Here is a 14,733-nt window from a genome sequence, read left to right as displayed (position 1 = left end):
TGCTGGGGTAACCAACAACGGATGCTTGAAATCGCCGACGAGCTTTAAAGTCATGTGTATTTTAAAAATAGCATAATGAGTGTAAAATTGGCCATGCAGTTACTAAGCAAAAGTGTGCCAGAATTAGTATTTTTGGAAAAGGTAATACCAGACGGACAAATTAAAAGTAAATTAAAAGATAGTGCGGCAACTGCCGAATTTTGCTTGTTTTTTAATAGCTTGGGTGATATTCTGAATTCCAAAAACAGATCTTTAAAAGACGAGTTTAGAGCTCCATTGATGGACTTATGGATACTTATGACCGGCTGAAATGTCAGGCACAAAGTTTTGCACAATATATTGAAGGTCTAAGGGACTTAAATAATACACCAATTTTGGAAACGGGTAGAAAACCCGGATTTATTGGCATGATAATTTGCCTTCGCAACATATTCCCTTACCTTTTAAGTTATAAGCTTTCTCAGGATTTTCTTGAAACATTTTTTAGTGCTATTCGAGCAAGAGGTGGATTCAATAATAATCCCAATGCCATACAATTCAAAAGAGCATACAGACGCCTTTTGGTTAGCCATGAATTGAAAGAGTTCGAAGGCGATAATTGTACATTTGATGGAATACCCATACTTCAAGCGTCTTCCAGTTCAAAAAAGCTGGGCTCGAATCGTAACATCCGTTCACGAATCGAAAACGATACGAAAGAAAATTACGTGATACGTCAGGCAGTATAAGCTGAATGAGACAAAGAGTACGTTCACTTAAGTCATAATCCGAAAAATGGGTTTTTACGTGACGAGTAGTACGATATCGTATGTTACGATTCGAGCCCAGGTTGAAGGTAAATACGACCTTCAGCATACATGCAAAAACTGAACACAACCAGTGCTTAATAGCTTTACTATGCTTTTTACTGTATACTATTTAGCAATAACTATAACATCTGCAATAAATAATTCAAAAGGCCTTATTTTCTTTTGTTTCAGATAATTCTGAATACGCGAACACTGCTATTAACTTGTTTTTTTTCTATAAAAGTATTTTTTTTTTTTTTGCAAATAATTTTTGCAAAATTTCGACTCCATTAAATGCAACTGTTCTTTTGTTCGAAAATTTTCGATTAACTTGATGTCTTCATTTGTCAATTGTATTGAAATCTTAGGATTTTGGTGGCTTTTTTAAACCATTCATATATACATAAATATCTCATCCATCTTCGTTACGCCACGTTTTATATCATGTTTTGCTTATGTGTTTTAAATTTCAGCAAATAATTTTTATACAGAGAATTTTATCTAATTTAAATCATATAACTATGTATGTATGGTCTGTTAATTGCTGGTACTTTTTTTTCTAAATTAGTACATTTTTGTTGGCCATTTGGGCAAAATTATAAAACTCATTTATCATCCCTGCGCTGATTACTGGGCCTGACACAGGATGAATCAATGCTTCGAGAATCGTTGGTGATATGCGCCGCAACATTTCGCCTAGTAAAACAGAACAGAAACGAAATTCGCATCAATTGAATGGCAAATGAAAAACATAAAAATACAAAAGCGAAAAGATAAATCACCAAATTTTGCCATTCTGATTCTTGCTGATAATTATCTGATAGAAAAATGGGGAAACAAAGCTCCATTTTCACTGAGAGTTGATTTTGTGACCGGCGGCAGCGGCAAAATTAAAAATAAATCTTTTCTTGCCGAATTTCGTCAGACGAAATTCGTTGTCACATTCGTTGTGTACAATCTCATAAACTGCGGTGTGTTTTAATTTTGGCAGCAAACTTTCTTCCGACGAATTTCTCTGGGCGATTTGATTCTATTTAAACTTTTAAGTTTTTTTATCTTTTTTGTATTTCACATAGCACGCTTTGATGTAGAAGAAAAAAAATCAGAACAGTTTTTGACATTTTCGATGCCAGAAGCAACAACAAAATACAGTCAAATGTTGTTTTTGCTCAAGTGCTCTAAACCTGTTTGATAGGCCTGGAATTAAACAAAAAATGTGATATCATTCATATGAAGCAAGTAATATTCACAAAATATTTTTACTTATGAAAAGTCTAACAAAATATACGGAAGACGATGCGTCTTTAATAGCTGCTCGTCATATTGGACATAGCGCTTTTGTATGAATTTTATCTGCATGCTTTTTAATATGTTAAAAATATTGCTAGAAAACCTTAAAATGTTTGCACGGAACGATGTCGCAATAAACAGATGAAGTAATAAAATGGCCTTCTCGCTTTATTTTCTGACATTCGGCTGCCTTATAGTCACATTTTAAAGGCAAGACATCGAACACGGAGCACTCCGTTCGAGACTGGGCTAGTTATTAATCCCGGTCCCCAGCCAGGCTGAACATCAGCACGGGTCGTCTAACACCTTGTTCCAACCCAGACGCTTTTTCAAGAGGTTTGCTTCTCCGTTACCTCCATAGGCTATGATCGAAAACTATTTCCATATGTTGAGGAGCTTGAGCACATGGCACTGATTTCTGATCTCCGCCGGTCACCGTTCTGACATCGTACAGAACCTAAAAAATGGGGTGCCCATTACCAGTCGGCGCCCTCGTGGAATATTCAGCCGGAGAATGTTCGCGTTTTTTAAATGTTGCACTCCAATAAGGCACAAAAATGTGTTTTTTTATATCTCTTTTGACTTAACCTCCGCAATTGCGAGCTGTAGCCTTTTTTGGTGACGGCAAAAAGGGCGTAAGCGACAAAATCACCTGTTTCATAAAATAAATCCACCCGTATAATATACCTAACATCAATCTTAACTTGCTAATTAACCTACACGTCAGTATCTACAGTAATTACAGTGTTAACAAAAAAAAAAAATGCCTACTGAAAAATTTACTTTTTGTCGCTTACGCCTTTTTGACGGTTAGGGCTCGATATAAAAAGTAAATATGTAATTGAATGCACAAGTATTTCAATAATTTTTGTTTTCTGAAATAGCGGCTATAACTTCTACCAAAATGTAAATTAATGCTGTTTTTGCACAAAATTTGCATTAAAAAGCGGTCTCAAGCTCAGTAAAATTGTTGAATTTTTATTTTTTGTAATACGTTTTGCTTTTTGAAATAGATACCCAATAAACATTGGGCTTAGTTAACAATTCGAAAATGATAGGAAAACTAACATTTTTTCAAGTCTCACCTTCGATAACGAATGTGGAATAGGTTAGTATTCGATTCGAGAACTAGGCCATTCTCCAGCAAAACGGAACCTTCGTTATCCAATGAATTTTTCCTTCGTTATAAATTTGAAATCCAGCCCATTATCGAATTGAAATTTTAATGAGAGTGATTGTATTAAGCTGATACCACATAAAACTTTTGCTTCGCTTTACATGACAGATTCTCTTTGACAGATAAGATGAATTGTATGAAAATGCACAAAGCATATTTATTTTGTTTCGTCCAAATTCGAGTATTCATGCAGAAACATAAAACTCAATTACATTGCTGATAATTTTAAAGCAAAGTATGTAAAATCCACAGCAATTTTGACGAGTAAAAACGCAGTGCAAAATGGATTTCTTGGCGTTCATTGTGGCATACCTTTTGCGTCTGGCGCTTTGCTGGCAAAGCTATAAATGTCACGCAAAGCTACAAAGTTTTTACTGGCATCAGCTTTATATTTCCATTCGAAAATGAGCTGGATTCCACTTTCTCTCTTGTTACTATTGTTTTTAATATTTTTCGAACCCATCTCGAATGTATTTACAATACACTATGAACGTTGGAAAACTAAGGTTGGTTATGAGTTCGTTCTCAGTTCGATATTCATATTGGATATCGAAGGTAATTTCCGACCGTTCGCCAAATTGTGTATAGGGTAAGTAGATAAAAAAATTTGGTTGTATTTTTTCAACTCGGTTGTTTTTTCTTATTTTAACAAGTGGCAACCGTGCTGGAACTACACCTACATATATATATATGGCTAGTCAAACGTTAAACTATTGTTTGGGAGCCCAATGAAAAGCTTCATTAAAGGGAAAAGGCCTATCCGACTTAGGCTACATTAATTTTTAATAGTATTAGCCATCAAGGGAAATCACATGAAATTAATCTTATTACATTAAACGAGCAATTCATGTATATATATATATATATATATATATATATATATCCATAGCGTTCTCGGAAACGGCTCTAACGATTTTGACGAAATTTTATACACAGATAATATTGTGGATTATAAGGTTATCTGAATAGGCACCGAGAAGACTCGTATAAGGTTGCCACCTATTCCAAATTAGTTAGAAATTAATTAAAACATCATAATATGGGTATCAAATGGAAAATATTTTGAAGATCCCTAATTCAAAAATATTTTTAATAGGGTTGCCACTTATTTTGAATCGAATATTTATTTAAATTTTTTTTAGAAAAAAGGTAAAATATTACTATTCATGGGTACCAAGAGAAGGTTCTTAAACAATGCTTTCCCTATATACAAAATAATATCCCTTAAGATAATAGTACAAGGTTGCCACTTATTTTGAATTCAAAACCATTTATCTAAAATATCGCAATATGGATATCAAATGAAAGGTATTGTTGAGAACTTTGGTCGGAAAATATTTGCCATCAGGGTTGCCATGCTTCTATGCAACCAAATTTTTATTTTGTTAATTTCAATCGGCATTTTTTTACACTGTACAAATACGCTCAAGATATGTGCCATTCAGTCCAGCGTATTTCGGAATAGTGTGACCACCTAAATTATGGAGTAAGAAATTTACCTAATATACCCTGTTTATACCTACGCAAGAACCGCGTAGCAAGGCGCTCACAAACACAATGGAAGGACCAACTGCAGAAGGACCTGTCCACACTTGGGATGAACACCTGGCGCAAATCCGCAAAGGAGAGAGGCAACTGGCCAAATAAGATACCTATTTAAAGTTCAAACCTTTATTTGTAGGCAAAGAAGCATATTAATCGGGGAAATCTACTGCATATTATTGCAATACATTGTCTAACTCTGGTAATGGCATTCCAGTATAAGCAATTAGTCCTTTGGGGATTCCTTGTCATTTCAGTTTCGTTTGGATAGTACACCATACGAAACAAAATCCAAGGATTATAAGCACGTTGAATCCAGAACTATAATAACCGAACTATGACGTAGTAGAGATGAGTCCCTGGAAAACTTAACAGGCAATGAATTTAACACTTTTGCCTATGGGGATAAGCTACTCTTCTCTAGCCTACGTGGTGGCCTGTAATGAAGACAATATTGCCTTTAGATGGCAGACAGCCCTAAAACTGAATTAGAAATGGTGTTCTGAAAAGGGTATGTCAACAAACCCACTTAAGTCCACCCTCGTTACCTTCACGAAAAGAACAATGGTCAATTTGAATTAATCCCCACCGGAAATTTCGTAGATTGAATTATCTCAAACGGCGAAGCATCTTGGGATAACCCCGAACAAAAGGCTCAACTGGAAGTCATATCGTTGTTGCCAACAATGCCTCGTCAGAGACTAAATGGTAAATAAAACTTGGGGGAATACCCCTAACTGTCGGTTTGGCTATCCAATACAGTGAACATACCGATTATTATGTATTCAGCGCAGTCCTGGAAGCCAAAAGTCAAGCACCGATTGGTTTGTGTAGCCATTACAAGATCCATGTATACGTACCTGCCCCACGAAAGAACCGGTAATCTCACAGATATACCACCTCTAGCCATACTAATTGGCAACGAGGCTTTGCTGGAGCGCTTTACTATAGAGCAACATACCGAAAAATGCTACCGAAATTATCCCTACATGGTAAGAATTCCTGAAAGGGACANGTAAGCATCCCATCATCAAGCGCGCAGACAAAATGCTACCGAAATTATCCCTACATGGTAAGAATTCCTGAAAGGGACAATTCCAGAGAGTCTGTAAGTCTGGTATATTCATGAATGTATGCTCTAGGATGACAATGCTAGGCCCCGTGTTAGACGGCATTAAAAAAACTGGACTCTTACAACTTTTTTTGAGAATGTGTTCTAATTTGGGTAACAGTAATTCCACTTTAGACTTTATGTCTCACGCTCATCGAATTTTTAATTGCACAAAACATTAAGTAGACTTTAACTGCTGATTGTTTACTACATTATGGATTTTTACAAAAGGAAAGTTACCTTTCCTGTAAAAAGTTAGTTTTGTAACTTCCCTGTAGCCAATACTGGTTTGAGCAGCGCTTGTTTAGTTTCATCCTTATTGGACTACGATCATTTACGTACATTATTACTCTATGTGATTCATTCTTCACATCCACTGCGCTTCCAAAATAGCTCGATTTCGATGAAGTTCCCCATCTTACGAGTGTATTTTCCTATCCATCTATTTCCAAATGGTTAAATACGGTTCGCTCATGAATGTTTAGTTGCCCAGCGATATTACAGATTCTTCATGATGATCTTTCTTAAATATTTGCATTCGTATACTTTTTCTGTTATGTGTCGGCCATATCGTTTTACACTTTTAACAACGAAATTTTCAGAAGGAATACGTGGGAACCTTCTGGGGCGGCTCTTTCTGTCACAGTCCCCTCCCCATAAGCAATAGAGAAATTTTTATCAAGCGATTTTAGTTGTTAGATACGTTATTATTTTAAGAATTTGATTTAAAAATGAAATACACCCTCTCTTTACAGTCACGAGGCACAAATCATCGATGGTAAGGCAATAGCTGAAAAGATTAAAACAGAGCTCAAGGAAAAAATTGCTGAATTTGTCGCACAGGGAAATCGCTCACCTACGCTTACGGCTATTTTGGTAGGCAACGATCCAGCAAGTCAGACATATGTGAAAAATAAGATGATAGCCGCCAAAACTGTTGGGATTGTAAGCAACACGATTCAACTACCCGAAACTACATCCCAGGAAGAGCTCTTCAACTGTATAAAAAAATTGAACAATGATGCAGAAGTCGATGGAATCTTAGTGCAATTACCTGTGCCGAATCACATCAACGAACGTATCATTTGTAATGCAGTGGCGTCATCGAAAGATGTCGATGGCTTCAATGAGGTCAACATTGGCCGTTTGGCGCTTGACATGAACACTATCATACCAGCTACACCGTTAGGCGTGTACGAGCTATTGCGACGCACTGAAATACCTACGATTGGTAAGAATGTTGTTGTCATTGGACGTTCCAAGAATGTTGGCATGCCAACAGCGATGCTACTGCACACAGATGGCCATCATGAATTGAAAGGTATGGATGCCACTGTAACTATTTGTCACCGCAATACACCACCAGATCAATTGAAGAAACATTGTCAAGGGGCAGATATAATAATAACGGCTGTTGGTAAACCGGGACTTGTACAAATGGATATGGTTAAGCCTGGTGCGTGCGTCATCGATATTGGTATAACACGTATACCCGCAAAAGAGCCGGGTAAAACTAAGCTTGTTGGTGATGTAGATTTTGAAGGTGGGTTATGGATGCAATACATACACAAGTACATATTTACAGCCCAATTCTGTGCAACAAACAGATCATTTTATTAAAATTTTGTATATACATACATATCCTCGCTTGTCGCGCAATACCTCGTATCCACCAAATGCAATGCCACATACGAGGTGACACAGAAAAAATGTATTTTGGTTAGCGTCTGGTGAATAATTATAGTAAATAGCTCATATTTAGTAACTTCAGTTAGAAAACCATTCAAAAGTTTTGAAGAAAATAAGTTTGTGGGTATTGCATTTGGCGTATGCGCGTTTATTGTGCACCAAGCGACAAAATTTATTTTTGAGAATACGTCTTACGTTTCAGTATGGATGCCATGCTCAAATGGTGCAGTTGTAATTTTTAGCGATTGCACAAGAACCAATGAAGCGATTTTGAAGAAAAAAGCGGCGTTTCAAAGATAACATTCCAAACCTATAGATTCATTTTTGTAAGGGCTCAGTTCAGTTTCTGTCGTAGAAACAACGGTAAATATTGGCTTATTTTGGGGTCTATTTTGAGCCCTTAATGTGCTCGAGCAACTAAGATTTTGCAGATATAACTTTCATTTTCGGAATATGAGTTCTTTAGAGCAGTGGTCCGGCAGGCCATAGCTCACTGAGCGCTTTCTGAGCACNCAACTAACATTCCAAACCTATAGATTCATTTTTGTAAGGGCTCAGTTCAGCTTCTGCCGTAAAAACAACGGTAAATATTGGCTTATTTTGGGGTCTATTTTGAGCCCTTAATGTGCTCGAGCAACTAAGATTTTGCAGATATAACTTTCATTTTCGGAATATGAGTTCTTTAGAGCAGTGGTCCGGCAGGCCATAGCTCACTGAGCGCTTTCTGAGCACAAGTGTGTTTCACACGTACATACATATATGAAGAGCGGCAGCTGAGCAGTGCATTTAATGCACACAGTCTCAGTTTTGAATGGTTTGAATGTGTTAGAATGCCGACCCCTGCTTTGGAGCAATAGAAATATTATTGTGTATAAATTTTAAATAAATTCGACAAAAATTTTGCTTTTTAAGGCCAAGAATTGTTGAAAAAATCAACTAAAACCTTTTATTACCAAAATGCTCGTAAAATGCTCGAATGATTTTGTTTTTGTTTTCTTTAGTAAAAAATTCAAGTTTTTTCCTTTCGTTTGGTATTAGTTGATATCTTCTAATTATGTCTATTTGTTTCAAATATATGTATGGGCATACATAAAGGATTTTCCATACAAAATGTCTTCGTCATCATTTTGCAAACACGTGCATGTGCTGGAAGTGAGAGGAGGCAGGAGCCAAAAAATATGTATGGCGTAGCTCCAGGGAAATATTTATAACTTAATCATATGTACATAAAGTACAAAACTGCGTATCAAGAAAATGCAAAACCTGGTATGTGAGGTTGCCAAGATTTTGTAGGAGAGCGTAAAGCTACTCCTATTTAAAAACGGTTCTCTCTTTTATCACTAAATATCTCTTCTTCTTACATAATGGAGTTTTTTATGAATGAAAATAGTTTCGGTTTAACGCTTAAAAAATTTGCATAAAAATATTTTCAAAAAATAAAAAATAAAATGCTGTTTTTTTAACTTTTTTCAAAGATTGGCATAAGAAAAACTTGAATATCTGAACTTAAACTCTTCCGATTTAGACTTCTGAGGTATCCATTGGAAAGGTATTTTCTCACCCTTTTTTCATTGCGAGTAAACTCATTCAAAGGATGAAACAGAAAGGTAGGATGAACGAATATCATTCAAAGTTGAATTAAGATGTGTTGGTATTTGCAAAAAAAAAAAAAAAAAAGGGACACGAATGACTTTTTTGGACACTAATAAAAATACCTTTCTACTGAGATCCCATAAGTCTAAATCATAGTTTTGGCGCAGTTATTCAAGCTTTTGTAAACCAATTTTTGAAAAAGGTAAAAAAACAGCATCAAAATCTCCTTATTACGATTCCGTTGAAAAGATTTTTAAATATTTGTATGGACATTTTTTAAGCTTAATCTGTTTTGTCATCTGAGGGCTTTTTTCCAAAAGTTCTTTAAGAAACTACATAGTTTTATTCATAAAAAACTCCTTTTTTGGAGGTATTTTCAAATCGGTCCAGCTCACGTAAATCTTAATAATTTTCCGAAATAATTTGGTCGACGTCTTAAAATATAATACATTTTGTAAACCCGGTGGAAAAACCGCCACTTTTTTTGCTGATTCAGTCTAATGTACATAAGTAAGTGAATAAATTCTTGAATGATTATTTGCTTTGTAATGTTATTTTTTTAGGTTTTTTTTTGTTATTATAAAAGTTTATCAGAAACATTTGTTCTTGAATGAATTTATATTCAGGTAGTTTTTTTAGGAATCGGCATCGGCCGATTAATTGGCCGGAGGGCAAAACATCGCCAAAAAATTGGGAATCAGTCGGACTCTAGGTGCATTTTAGAAAATATTGAGGAAACTCGTTCTGGTTTTTCGGCTGTCACACAGTGAAAATGATATTGACAAATGTTTATAAATTTAATTGTTTTTTGGAGACCATACACTTTGTTAAGCAGAAACAATTTAGAATTAATAATATTTTCTTGCAAATAATTGTTCAAGATAACACCGAGTTGGGTAGTTATTTATAAATTTATGTAATAAACTTTTTAATTTTCATACTTGCAGAAGTTCGTAAAGTGGCAGGCCACATAACACCGGTGCCTGGCGGCGTTGGACCCATGACAGTGGCCATGTTAATGAGTAACACTTTCATGGTTGCGAAGGCACTTGCGAAGGCGGGACAAGTTAATGGCTTCAGCAGCGATTAAAACATACACTCCACATATTCTTTTTTAAATCATAGACTTTACTAACATAGTATTTTTCTTCTAAATATTTTATATATATTTAACCATAACGTATTGTTCAACCTTTGTAAAATAGAAGCTAATTCTATATCAGAAACATAATTTTGTTAAATATTTTATGAGGCACTGTAAGTTATTTAAGTATCTACATGCAGGACTAATCCTTTGACACTAAGTACAACGCAAATTTGAGTATGAAAATTTTATAACGTAAAAAAATGTTACCTAAAATTAAAAGAATGTTTAATTTTATCACAAAATCGCAGTTTTTATATGCTGTTTCAACAAAATTGTTTTGAAATTGGTTGTCTTCGACTATATACATGCATTTGGTAACATGAATCATCCTGGCTCCTTCTGAAAAGATATTTGTCATACTATAGTTAAATTTTAATCTTTATATATAGAATTAATTGCTGTTAGTGTGTGACCTCATAACACACGAACGCCTCAACGAATTTGTTTCATTTGCACAGTGGTACCGTAGTAGGTCATTCGAAAAAAATATTGATGTGTCATTTTGACACCATATCTTGTCTAATTACTAACAAACAGTCACTCCAACTGGGAATACAAAAAAAAAAAATAATGTTTTTACGCTAAAGCTCCATTTCATCCGTTTTTTATCAAAAATATTTAGTTTTCAAATTTTTTTTGATATGGAGCTGAAAGCTGAAGGTATGTGGAATATTGCAAGAAAGTATAAAAAAATGCCTTTTCCGAAAAATGCGACCCCGAAAACCCCCGAGTAACGAGTTTCAATCCATTAAAACGTTCAGAAGCATCAAAATCAACTTGGTAAACTTCAAAGTCGTTTTTCTCGAAATCTTTTTTTCTGAGCGTAGGTCCCTTTTAACTTTACGTGTCACATAAGTATATGTGGTATAAAAGTTACAAACAAATACTTCAACCAACAAATATTTAATTTATAAATTTCATATTTGATTATATTTAAGATACGCGCATGCGTTAAACAATTTTTTATGAAATATGTTTGTTCGAACTTCGAAGGCTAACTTCGGAGGCTAACTTGGAAAAACTGAGAAACTACTCTTTGAAGTGAAACTTATTTTGCGGCAGTTGGTTGTTTGGGAGTAAATTGGCAAATTCAACAGAAATTGCACACAGAAATGGTGCAACGGAAAGGGTTGGGGCTGAAACAAGTGCTTCTTGCGAGGTATTAATTTAACAAAAATTTGCTAATGAAAGGTTAAAGAATACCCTTAAAAAAAGACCAGTACAAGAGTGAAAGTAAAGGTGAGTACGTACATAGATAAAGAAAAGGATAAAGGCAAAGGTAAAAATAAAAACAAAAACAAGGATGCGTAGAGATAAAGGCAAAAATGGGGACCAAGGTAAACTTAACCCTTTACTTATATATGTATATAAGGGCAATATGTAGATGAAGAAAGTGATTAACATAAAAGTAAAACCAAAGATGAGGATGAGGATACCGATAGAAGTAAAGTTGAAGATAGGGGAAGAAAGATTAAAATAAAGGTAATTAAAGAGGAAAGGATATAGAGAGACACAGAGACTCAATCTGGGAACTATTTTGGGATTTTAGAGATTTTCGGGATTCTCGAAATTTATCGATAAAATAATCGATATTTTTTATCGGTTTTGTTATCGATATTTTTATCGATTTTGTTATCGAAATTTTTATCGTTATCAATTTTTCTATCGATATTTTCGGAACTTATCGATATAATAATCGATATTTTTATCGATTTTGTTATCGATATTTTTTATCGATTAGTTATCGATTTTGTAATCGATATTTCTAACTATATTTTTTTATTGATTTTATGATATTCATTGGTTTTGTTATCGATATTTAGCGATTTTGTTAGAGCCAATTTACACGATGACTTTTCTCCCTGGGTAGAAAGTTATGCGCGGCGAGCTTGTAGGCAAGAAGTGTAGCGAAGTCAGCGGGGTTGGCAAGCACGCACGGTGAGCGATATCGGGAGATTTTTTTGAAAAAGAAAAAGTCATCGTGTAAATGTTATCGATATTTATCGATTTTGTTACCGATATTTATCGATTTTGTTATCAATATTTATATCGATTTTGTTATCCATATTTTTATCGATTTTGTTATTGATATTTTTACCGATTTTGCTATCGATATTTTTAACGATTTTGTTATCGATATTTTTATTGATTTTGTCATTGATATTTTTATCGATTTTGTTGTCGATATTTAAGTAAACCAGATAGCCGGGAGAAGAATAACTTGATACAGAACCGGATGATCCACTTTTCAAATCAATTTACAAATTATTTTTTTTGCGTTGAGTGTATAATTTGTTATACAGTATATATATAGGAAAAACCTTAAAAGTTAGGGGGGCCGAAATAATCGATCAACCATTTCGTGGTACTATTTGTTAATATCTAGGCAAAACTTAGGCACTTTTGGTGAGCGTGAGCTTTTTATTTTGACCATTATCTTCGTTATTACTTAACTTTTGGCAATAGTTGATACATCAAAAGATATGTGTGAACGTCCATAAGGAATACATGTGGAATTCTTTGCCTTTGCGAACGTTCACGTTCACACTCGTATTGAACTGTACATCAAGCTTTACGAAAAGAGAAAAAAAGAATGCTGCAACCAGCGTTGCCAGGTCTTCGGCATAAAAAACGTCCCTCTTGGTCTGAAAAAAACGTCATTTCCTACCCAAAAACGTCTTTTTGAAATGTATGCACAGAATTGTTCTTATTAAACTTTAATTGTATACAAAGGTACATAAGTATATATGTATGTAAGGTATGTATATTAAAATGTTATTTCGATAGAGCACATTTAAAATTCATTGTAAACTAGTTTGAGATCGTTAATATAAAAATCATTTTATACATACACTTGTGGTCAGCTGATTAAGTCATAGATATTTTGATCGATTGTGGCAGTTTTCCTTTTGTTTATTTAATGTTTATTATTTTCCCATAAAAACTTAGCTCATTATAGAGGAAACAAAACATAAATCCACATTTCAAACTTTGCGCAAAAATTATAAAAAATCTGCAAAGTTTCAGCTAGGTTTTCAACTTTTTATGCAGATTTTTAAGAATTTTTTTGAGTATGCAGTTTGATAGCCAATTATTTTCCAGGGTAATAATGTGCAAGTTTTAAGTTGCTAAAGAATCGCGTTGATTTTTGATATTTTTTTCTCATGTAGACATTTGGTTAGGTGGTCGGTTGTCGAAAATGCTAAATTACGTTCTGCTAAGAAGGAACATAGCAATATTTCAGCCTTTTTCGCGTTCATTACATTTCGACTGCTGAGTGGAAGATCGACCTGTCTCGGCAACCAGATCGAAAACGCCCTATCTCAAAAAAATTTCGAGAACGCCCTATTTCAGAATTTTATAGAAAAACACTCTATCTCAGAATTTGGTTGAAGTACGCCCTATNCATTGAACTGTATATCAAGCTTTACGAAAAGAGAAAAAAAGAATGCTGCAACTAGCGTTGCCAGGTCTTCGGCATAAGAAAACGTCCCTCTTGGTCTGAAAAAAACGTCATTTCCTACCCAAAAACGTCTTTTTGAAATGTATGCACAGAATTGTTCTTATTAAACTTTAATTGTATACAAAGGTACATAAGTATATATGTATGTAAGGTATGTATATTAAAATGTTATTTCGATAGAGCACATTTAAAATTCATTGTAAACTAGTTTGAGATCGTTAATATAAAAATCATTTTATACATACACTTGTGGTCAGCTGATTAAGTCATAGATATTTTGATCGATTGTGGCAGTTTTCCTTTTGTTTATTTAATGTTTATTATTTTCCCATAAAAACTTAGCTCATTATAGAGGAAACAAAACATAAATCCACATTTCAAACTTTGCGCAAAAATTATAAAAAATCTGCAAAGTTTCAGCTAGGTTTTCAACTTTTTATGCAGATTTTTAAGAATTTTTTTGAGTATGCAGTTTGATAGCCAATTATTTTCCAGGGTAATAATGTGCAAGTTTTAAGTTGCTAAAGAATCGCGTTGATTTTTGATATTTTTTTCTCATGTAGACATTTGGTTAGGTGGTCGGTTGTCGAAAATGCTAAATTACGTTCTGCTAAGAAGGAACATAGCAATATTTCAGCCTTTTTCGCGTTCATTACATTTCGACTGCTGAGTGGAAGATCGACCTGTCTCGGCAACCAGATCGAAAACGCCCTATCTCAAAAAAATTTCGAGAACGCCCTATTTCAGAATTTTATAGAAAAACACTCTATCTCAGAATTTGGTTGAAGTACGCCCTATTTCACAATTCGATTAATAAATGCCGTACTTTACTTGAAAATGTGCTGATGTAGGGCATTTTTGAATCGACAGCTGAGGTAGGGCGTTTTTGAAACGAATTCTGAAATAGGGTGTTTGCAATCATATTCTCAAATA

General features: G+C 34.4%; 1 protein-coding gene across 2 annotated transcripts in view; it reads left to right on the top strand.

The window, feature by feature from the left end:
* The window catches only part of Nmdmc (NAD-dependent methylenetetrahydrofolate dehydrogenase), a 26,534-nt gene extending 15,809 nt beyond the window's left edge, over positions 1-10,725 (top strand). The window contains exons 2-3 of one of the 2 annotated variants that reach the window (XM_017617779.1): positions 6,664-7,451; positions 10,138-10,725. In XM_017617779.1, the coding sequence (XP_017473268.1) occupies positions 6,664-7,451; positions 10,138-10,280 (931 nt within the window). In that variant the 3' untranslated portion in view covers positions 10,281-10,725. The remainder of the gene's footprint in view (positions 1-6,663; positions 7,452-10,137) is intronic. The other variant, XM_017617780.1, reaches the window with a different exon arrangement.
* The last annotated feature ends 4,008 nt before the right edge of the window (positions 10,726-14,733 follow it).

The sequence above is a fragment of the Rhagoletis zephyria genome, unplaced genomic scaffold (assembly GCF_001687245.7).
Source record: "Rhagoletis zephyria isolate East Lansing unplaced genomic scaffold, Rhagoletis_zephyria_1.1 Rzeph_scaffold_01486, whole genome shotgun sequence".
NCBI lineage: Eukaryota > Metazoa > Arthropoda > Insecta > Diptera > Tephritidae > Rhagoletis > Rhagoletis zephyria.
Note: the sequence above shows the minus strand (reverse complement) of the source record. Positions and strands in the feature narration are given on the sequence as shown.